The 10354-nt window shown below is 42.1% G+C and overlaps 1 protein-coding gene across 2 annotated transcripts in view; it reads right to left on the bottom strand.

Moving 5' to 3' along the window:
- NUP58 (nucleoporin 58) overlaps positions 1-10354 on the bottom strand; it is a 42384-nt gene that overhangs the window by 3007 nt on the left and 29023 nt on the right. For both annotated transcript variants that reach the window (XM_068135237.2, XM_068135238.2), the window contains one exon: positions 10205-10300. In XM_068135237.2, the coding sequence (XP_067991338.1) occupies positions 10205-10300 (96 nt within the window). The remainder of the gene's footprint in view (positions 1-10204; positions 10301-10354) is intronic.

The raw sequence follows: 10354 nt of genomic DNA, 5'->3' as shown, positions 1-10354 counted from the left end.
GCAGATCTGGACAAAATCACAGACTGGGCAAACAAGGGGAACATGTCTTTCAATCCTGACAAATCTCACACTCTTACGATGTCTCTCCGAAAAGACCGACTGGACAACCCTCCCATCCACTTTCTGAATAATCCTCTCCAAGAAGTTCTGTCACTCAAGCTTTTGGGTCTCACAATCTGTCATGATCTTTCCTGGGAAAACCACATCTCAAATCTGGCCTCCAAAGCCAGTCGCCGACTGGGCATCCTCCGTCGTGCGAAGTCCTTCCTTGGCACACCTGAGCTCCTCACCACATACAAGGCTTTCATCCGCAGCTCAATGGAATACTGCTCTCCCCTCTGGGCTGGTGCTCCTGCCTCACACCTAGCTCGTCTTCATGCTGTTGAAACCAAAGCATTCAGAATCATTGGAATCTCCCGCGATGAAGCTAACTCCAAGGGCCTCTCACTCACTCACCGCAGGCAGGTTGGTGGTCTTTCCGTCTTCTACCGACTCCTCTCTGGCCTTGCCCCCCCAGCTCTCTCTGGGCTCTGTCCCGCAAATATTCCTACAGGTCGCACAAGATCTGCCTGCAACCCTCTTATGGTTAAACTGCCAAAATCAAGACTCTCTGCTCACCTTCACTCCTTCATTCCTCTTTTCTCCCGCCTCTGGAACAAACTCCCTCACTCTCTTCAATCCCACTCCACCCTCCAGCTCTTTAAAACAGCTGTTCACCACCATCTCTTATCTTCCCCCATCCAAAACCTTGATCTTTTCTACCCCCGCTAATTTCAACCGAATTCCACATTTTTGAAATACCAACTTCTGTCCTGGAAGTCCTTGGTGTCCTTGTGTTTTATACTTCTCCCTCCCCCCCCCCCCCCCCTTCCCACGCCTCCTCCCCCCAAGCCCTCTCCCTTCCACACATTTCCCATCTTGTCTTCCGCTGCTTCTTTTTATATATTTTGTTTGTCTGGTTGATTTGTTTGTGAAGTAAATGTTAGCTCTTTCACGAGCCTCGATTCAGTATACAAAAAAAATAAAATAATAAATCCTCTTGAATAAGTTCTGTCACTCAAGCATTTGGGTCTCACTATCTGCCATGATCTTTCCTGGGAAAACTAAATTTCCAAGCTGGCCTCCAAAGCCAGTCGCCGTCTGGGAATCCTCCACCGTGCAAGATCCTTTCTGGGCACTTCTGAGCTCCTCATCACATACAAAGCTTTCAACCGCAGCTCAATGGAATACTGCTCTCCCCTCTGGGCTGGTGCTCCTGCCTCGCACCTAGCTCGGCTTCACCCGGTTGAAAGCAAAGCATTCAGAATCATTGGTATCTCCCGTGATGAAGCCGATTCTGAGAGGGTCTGTGTGTCTCTCTCTCTCTCTCTCTGGTTGGTGGTCTTTCTGTGTTCTAGACTTCTCTCTGGCCTATATACATACATATACACTAGTGTGGTCCAATAATTTGAAGATTGGATTTTCATTTCTCCACAAGCCTGCCCCTATTCCTATTGGAGAAAGTAGTTTGTGTTGAAAATTTGTGCTTGATTGGACAATATTTTGAGGTTGCTCAAAATGTTGACAAATTTTAATGAATAATAAGATACAGAATTTTTAGCATCATACATCAATTCATAGATAATTATCTATCGGCAAAAAGGGTTGGCGTCAGGAAGGGCATCCAGCCGTAAAACATTGCTTCAAAAAAGGGGACCGAAAAACAACAACAACCACGGTTCCCGAAAAGGGCCAACCCCCGCTTTGCAGGGAAAAATGGCCTCTAAAGGTGGTTATTTTTTATTTATATAACATCCCCTCTCCCCAAAACAATAAATGAAAAAGAAAGTAAGCCCTAACTGTCAGATAATTTATTTTGATATATCTCGGAATTCGAGGAGAAAAACATCATTTAAGAATAAGAATAAAAGCTTTAATGCAGTAAACCAGAAAAAAATCTTTCCTAAAAAAATTTCCCAAAAAAATTCCTGGATCCGGAATAATATCCTGAGCTTCACCAAAAACTAATCAATTCTTCCTTATCCCAAAGGCAATCATCCCAACGACTTTCATCCAAATCCGTTCAGAACTTTTCCAGATATCTTGTTCACAAACACACGAACATACGAACACACACGGATGGACACGATCGAATGCGTTACTCCCTGGTGGGAGTAATAAACCTGAAAATCGCAGAGCCAGAACCAGAATTATTTATTTGGTCTGGGAAGCCCATGCGAGGTTTCTTCTTCTTCAGCCTCTCACAACCCTGGGTGAATATGCGATCTTTTTTTTAAAAGTTGGCATTTTGCCAAATCTGTTTTATTCCTTTGTTAATATACCTCAGCCATTGACAAATCTGGAACTAAGTCTTTATAAGTTCATCAAATACTGACACCCATTCGCTGAGCTAAATGTTGATATCTCTTCTGAGAAAAAAAAAAAAAAGAAGTTTTAAAGCATTTTTCGTATCAAACGATACATTTTATGAAACGGGGAAACCTAATACACACTTTGGTGGTTTTAAAATGACAGAATATTTTTTTATTTAGAAAAAAAAAAATGAACATTGAAGACGCTGCTAAAAAAAATACACCGCTCTAACGCATAACCACGAGTTTAAACTACATTTACAACAAATATGAAAGCTATTTTCATATCACAATGTTAAATATAGAATATATAGAAGATAATGTTAAAAATTTGAGCCCTATCTTCCAATGGTAAAAAAATCCTTCAAAAAATTCCTGGATCGGGAACAATATCCTGAGCTTCACCAAAAACTAATCAATTCTTCCTTATCCCAAGGGCAATCATCCCACCAACTTTCATCCAAATCCGTTCAGAACTTTTCCAGATATCTTGTTCACGAACATACGAACACACGAACACACACACGAACACACACACGCGCACACACACACACACACACACACACACACACACACACACACACACACACACACACACACACACACACACACACACACACACACACACACACACACACACACACACACACACACACTACTCCCTGGCAGGAGTAATTATGTACAATGTACCATTGTACAATGTATGTTCATTTGTTCATTGTTCAATGTTCATTCATATAGTCAAATTAAGATTAAAAACAAAACAGTCGATTACACATTCATGTATTAATTTGACAATAAATCATTTATCGGAAAAAATAAATCATCCATCAGAAAATATAAAATATCTATCAGAGACGATAAATCAAATCTATCAGAACAATTAAAACAAAGTAAACATCATAATCTCTATATAATTCCAGCAATCTCTGTGTGTGTGTGTATGTGTGTGTGTGTGTGTGTGTGTGTGTGTGTGTGTGTGTGTGTGTGTGTGTGTGTGTGTGTGTGTGTGTGTGTGTGTGTGTGTGTGTGTGTGTGTGTGTGTGTCTGTATGCGACCGCTGTTTCTCGACAACTACCGGTCCGATATACTTGAAACTTGCCAGGTATATTGCTGGGGACCCGAGGATGTGCCTTTTCAAGGTTTGAAATTAATCGGACAAGTGGTTCCCAAGGTATGGTCACCGTACTCGCAAGCCGTTCGCTTTGGCTTTGCGAATGGACCAAACCATTTCATGTAAATAGAGGGGGGGGGTTCTGTGGTCGTTACTGCCACGTGGTTTCAAAGTTTTTTTTTGTTGTTGTTGTTTGCACGCATGTTTTTTTGCACGCACGTACGGGCAAGCACGTACGGGCGGGCACGCCCTAGTACACATAATTTGAATGATTTTGCGTAACATTGTTTTCAGAAACTTGTGTTTCAAAACATTGCCTACTTATTTGAGCACGACGAATTCGACTGTGTGATAGAGAAATTTCTTCAATGGTATGACCAAGAGATTGTGCAAAAGCACTGGCCACAAACATAGCACGCCGATCTGAGAGATTTTCTCTGTCCAGAGTTGCCACTATTGGATCCCTATTGGAGTTGCCAATAGGGATTGCAATAGGAGGCAATAGGAGAGACACTATTGGAGTTGCCAATATTGATCACCTTGATGGGAGCCTTTTTCGCCTGTTTGGCAGAAGATAGACTTTGGAGTTTGAATTCATTGTCCCCTGAATCGGAGCTTTCAATCTCAGACTCATCATCATCATCAACCACAGCCGATGTTGATGGAACAGATTGCATTGCTGTTGGAGTCTCAGCAGCATGTTTCTTCTCTCTTTTATCTTCATTCTCAAGCCTGATACGCTTTCTGTTAACCTTCACTGCCAGAGTGTTGTCCACAGATCCCATAGGTGAACTTGAGGGATCCTCACGCTGCATGATAAGGAATGTTTTGTCTTCTTCATTCGTCATTTTCTCAAGCGCATCATTTGGCGAGATATCGAAGAAGGATTGAAGATCATTTTTGAACATCTGCTCCTTCACTCTATAGTTTTCGAATGTCTTGGTTCTATTTTCTTTACCAGTTTGTAGGCATCATACAACTTCAAAAGTTGGCGCTCAAAGGAATCTACTCTCTGCACTGGAATTCATGCTTTCTCCCATTATGCACACACAGCTTGTACACCAAGTTTGGCACTTTCACAAACTGTATGGTGTTCTTGTATGTGATGGTACACCATTTTCTGCAATGTGTGTCCTTTGGTTGGTAGTCCCCCACATATTATTTCCTTTTCAGACTTGCCCAGCAACCAAATTGTGGAAGAGCTGCGAGTTTCTGCCATCTGAAAAAAACAGGATAAATTAAAAATGTTATTTTTTGAGCAACCTCTAAATAAGTTCCAATTGACCTCATATTTGGTTCATATGATCTTTATAAACATAGGAACAAGGCCAGCATTGTGGAGCATGGATTTTTAAATAATGTTAAATATTACATATATCTGTGGACCACCCTAATATACATATATATATACAGTCACGTGAAAAAGTAAGCACACCCCATGTAAAGTTTTGACTTTTTCAACATATTTCAACATACAGCTATTTGATCTTAATTTCAACAATATTGATCGATAAAGGTGATATAATATAACAAATATCATGAAACATTTACATTTTGTAGTCCATTGTATAATTTAAATAAACATAAATGCAAATTTCGCATGTGGAAAAAGTAAGTACACCCTTGGCTCTAATAGGTGGTATTGCCCCCTTTGGCAGAAACAACCTCAAGTAGGCGTTTCTTATAACTGTCTACCAGTCTCTGACATCGACTGGGAGAAATTTTTGCCCACTCCTCCATGTACAATTCTTTCAGCTGTGCGTTGTTTGAGGGGTTTCTTGCATGCACAGCTCGTTTCAAATCCCACCACAACATCTCGATGAGATTTAGATCCGGGCTTTGACTTGGCCATTCCAGAACCCTCAATTTCTTTCTTTTCAGCCATTCCTTGGTGGATTTACTGGTATGTTTAGGGTCATTGTCATGTTGCAAGGTCCACCTTCGGTTGAGCTTCAACTTTCCGACAGATGGCCTCACATTATCCTCAAGCACCCTCTGGTACAATGAAGAATTCATAGTGGATTATATGATGGTGAGCTGCCCAGGCCCTGATGCAGCAAAGCTGCCCCAAACCATAATATTTCCACCACCATGCTTTACAGTTGGCATCAGGTTCTTGTGGTCAAATGCTGTCTTTGGTGTTCGCCAAACCTGTCTTCTGGTACTGTGCCCAAATCGCTCTACCTTTGACTCATCTGTCCAGAGCACATTGTTCCAGAAGTGCTGGTCTTTGCCTCGTTGTTCATTGGCAAACTTTAGTCTTGCCCTGATGTTCTTTCTGGACAGCAAAAGTTTCCTCCTGGCACACCTCCCATGTAGATCAAATTTTTGCAGCCTCTTTCTAATGGTAGACTTGTGCACTTTGACGTCAACAGTGGCAAGAGCTACATGTAGGTCCCATGATGACATTCTGGGGTTCTTAGAGACTTCTTTCAGCATCTTGCGGTCTACTCTCGGACTGAACTTGCTAGGGCGGCCTGGCCTGAACAAGTTGGCAGTTGTTTGGAATCTTCTCGACTTATCGATGATCTTCCGGACAGTCGAATGATTGCTTTCAAATTGTTTGGAGATCTCTTTAAATCCTTTCCCAGACTCGTAGGCATCTATACACAAAGAATTAAGTTAAGCACCCCCCCCGTTTTTTTACAACCTCGCACATTACAAGTTTGTTGTCGTCAAAACAGTGTAATATACCCATGATATTGCTATATTTTCTGGAGAAGTGATATTATGGTCACATAAAAACATAACAATCATGCCGTTTTCAATATTTTATTCTGAATAATTTAAGGTGAAATTTTTTGGGAATTTTAGGCATATTTGCACCTCAATTTAAGTATGGAGCTATAGGTCCATCACGGACAGTGTGGATGACGTTTATGTTTTCTAACGTACAGTCATTGTTCTGAGAAGACCTCTAGCGATCTTTGCGTCAATAACGTGTGTAGGACCCACGTGATCGGATCACTGACTCAACCCTACGTCTCATAGACCCTGTGTATCTGCATTTCATCAATGGATAATTGCTAATGTCATACCAATCATTATTTGATCTCACATACCTTAGAATATATGCCAATGTATACATATACACAAAGAATATATATTAGGGGGTGCTTACCTTAATTCGTTGTGTAGGGGTGCTTAACTTAATTCTTTGTGTATATAACATTCTTTCCGAAGGCCTCAGAGAACTCTTTTGATCTAGGCATGGTGAGGCCACACACTTCAACAACAAAGAGCAAACCAAACTAAATGTCTGAGGTTCAAATAAGACAGGTTCCTCCAAGTTCCTCTCTAACGATGTTCTAATCATTTGCACCTGAGCTGGTGCACCTGATTAGAATTTTAGGTATTTGAAGTAGTGATAAATGTAGGGGTGTACTTACTTTTTCCACATGCGAAATTTGCATTTATGTTTATTTAAATTACACAATGGACTACAAAATGTAAATGTTTCATGATATTTGTTGTATTATATCACCTTTATCTATCAATATTGTTGAAATGAAGATCAAACAGCTGTATGTTGAAATATGTTGAAAAAGTCAAAACTTTACATGGGGTGTACTTACTTTTCACGTGACTGTATATACATATACAGAGGGTGGTCCTCAAATGCACACCAAAAAATAAAATTGGACTTTTTTCAGGTGCTTGTTGCTAAAATTGTTCCTTTTTGTGAAAAACTGAAATGTGCCAAAGATGGTTTCTATACGACTTTATTTACTACTGTCACACATGGGTTGAAAATTACAATGTTTCAGTATCGTCACACAAAATTGTTTTTAATAAACTAACACTCAGATGTAATCCCAAATCAGTAAGAATGTATGACAATCATCATAAACACACAGAGTAAGAGTCCTCCAGACCATTGATTCCTCATTAATAAGTTCTGTGGTAAATTATTTCCTCCTTATCTTCTTTGAGTCAGGGAACTGATGGCGATGCCACTCAACAACTTGCAACAGGTACTGGCGCTGCTGTTCATCCTTTGTCAAGACTTGATTGTAGTCCTGTATTAATGCTACACCACGTTCTGCAAAGTCGTTGACAGTGGCAATACCACGCAAGACTTGCTGTGATGACTGAAATGATGGGTCATCGGCCCACTCACCAGGGTCCTTTTCTAGGAAGTCTGTATTGACTTTGAATGCAGTAAAAATTCGCAATGAGGCAGAAGTAACAAAATCTGCAACAGTCTTGGCAGCGATGGCTTATTTTGCTGTAAGATCCACATGTACCCGTGGTTGAGGATTCTCTTGGCATTCTTCTTTAAGAGCAGCCACTATCATTCGCTTGACATCAAGCTCAACACTATCGTCAAACAGAGCAAGTCCTGCCAGTTCTTCGCTGAGGTACCACAAGTGATTGGAAAGCTTTTTGCTGGTGGCTTCGGCAATCACTGAATCAGGATAGAAAATGAGTGCTTTTAAGAGAGCTAGGTCTCCAGCGGGAGCACCAATGGCAGATGGAGCGCTGAACCAGGCTTTGGTATACACTGCTCCAACAAATGCTGTAAAACGCTTTATGCCAGTGAGTTCCTTTGGGGTCAGTCGAAACTGATCACGGAACAAGTAGATCTTGATTCCATAAATCACACGGGCCATCCATCTTGCCCGATGCATGGCTCCTGGCTGCATGAACCTGAATCCTCTCGGAGGACACTCACCAAACAGAATAATAGTCAACTCAAGAAGTTCACGGTAGTCATCTCGTAGTTGGCCCGATTCCAGTTTCTGGATGCAGAATGAAACGACATCTTCTTTGCAACTTAAAAATACACCTGAAACTACAGAGTCCAGGTCATCAGGCATCATTGGCTTAAACTTGCTTTGGTCAATGGAATTCCACTTTGACTGGAAATGCTTGAAGACGGCTATCTCAGGTCCTTTTGAGGGACCAAGAAATGGTTTGAATGCTGCCATTGCTGCCTCTACCACTAGTTCCAGAATGTGATGCCGGCATGCAAAATGTAATAGTGGTCATCCAAGCTTTTGCTGCAAAATAGTGCATGCACCAAGTGCTGAACCAGTGTTGCTGGCTGTCATCTCAAAGCTCATACCTGCCACCATGTCTTGCAAATGCCATTCTTCGGGGCATTGCATAACAGTAGCAGCTGTTGCTAGTTCAGTTCCTGCTGGAAGCTTTGGCACACCCAGAAGCTTTCCAGTTCCTTGTGGGTCACTGACAATGACAGGAAGGCGATCAACTTTTTTAGTCCCATCGTCTGGAAGGAGCTTGCCATCCCAATGAACCACCAGACTTGTGTTTGGAGCATAGGATGCCTGGATGTCACCTGCAATTGTCTTCCGTTGGATCCGCCTGGATTTCCTGATCGATGTGCGGTTGATGGCCAACTCTGAAGGGTCGTGTCCCAGAGCAGAGGCTGCTGCTGACAAGATGTGAACAGCTGATCGATCGCTAACCTTGGTGCGGTCGAGAGCTGCTGTTAGGTCCGGTGTAACAATGCTACTTGCACGCTTTCGGCTCTGCCTCTTTGAAGCAGATAGAACAGCAGAGTCGTCATGATCACTGGCTTCAGCACTGCTGTCTGTTGATGATGCTAGCTCAAGAGTCTCCTCTCAGGCTGCTTGCTTCTCTTTTTCATGCTGCTCTCTTTCAGTCAACACCTTGTCGCGTTGATGTGTCCGCTCCTCTTTTCCTGCTAGCACCTTGTCAACACCAACCATAAAGCCCCGTCGACCTGGCTCCTGTTGTGCCTTAAGGAATTCACGGTCCTCTGGTATTTTGATCAGATCAAGGACATCAACATGAGCAATGTCAAATAAGTCATGTAGACCGGTCTGAAACTGCTCTTCTTTCTTTATCTGAGGGACAGATCGCCGGCTCTTTCCTTTCAGGATGGATCTGTATTGTTCTACTTTTCTCTCTAGTTTTGCAATGATATTCCGCTCATCTGCAGTGGGGATCCGTGCTTTCTCCCAGATGCATAATGTCTCACGAACAACAGTTGTTGCGGCACTGCTTATGTCCAATTTCTCCGCATGATGTAGCTTAAAGTATCGCTGCAGAATCTCTTGCCAAGATGGGAGCCGAGTTTCTGGTAGTTTTTCAATATGGCAGCCTATCAGCCACACATGGTTCTTTTTTCTGGTTGCTCTTCTTGAAGTACTTGCACTCGCCATCATAACTGAAACAAACCGAAATAATTTCTGTATAGTGCTGATTAGCAGGGGCCATGTGACAGTGGTAAAAGTTTTCAAAATGAAATGAAATTTTACCCAATTTGTTCTCTCTACAGGTGTAATAAAAAAATGGAAAAGCACTTTAGAAAAGTTAATGTTTACATTTGAGGACCACCCTAAATATACACACATACATATATACACACATATACATATATACATATATACACACATATACATATACACCCTGAACAAAATCCAAATTCCTGCCCTGATTGACTGCTGGAAAAGCAATGACAAACCACCCAGCATAAGCCTCACCAAGAAACTGCTTCAGCAGCACCAACACTCTGTGAAGAGTATGGTACAGCTAATCATCATCATTGTGACTTGATCAATCGCTCATCAAATGCAATGTTTCGAGAGGCGTGAACGTTATCAAATGATGGGGCTTTTAGTACATGGCTTGCGACCCTGAAATCCCAACTCGTACATCGGGTTGGTTTATTTACCCCTAGCCTTCCAAGCCAGCGAATTATGTGGTGCTGTGCCTTGTGATAAGTGAAATGAAGGAAAGGGATTCGTACCTGCGCTAAGACTGCCAACAGGCTTTGCAGCTCCGAACCCACCAAACCCAGTCCCCATGGTGGGTCCAATACCCAAGGAAGAGCCAAGCAGAGAACCTGCAGAAATCATAAAAAAGCGCCATTTTCACCTAGCATACATTGGCCCGAGAG

This window comes from Myxine glutinosa, chromosome 14 (genome assembly GCF_964187855.1).
Source record: "Myxine glutinosa chromosome 14, kmMyxGlut1.1, whole genome shotgun sequence".
Taxonomy (NCBI): Eukaryota; Metazoa; Chordata; class Myxini; order Myxiniformes; family Myxinidae; genus Myxine; species Myxine glutinosa.
The sequence above is the reverse complement of the archived record's forward strand: the minus strand, read 5'-3'. Positions and strand labels throughout refer to the sequence as shown.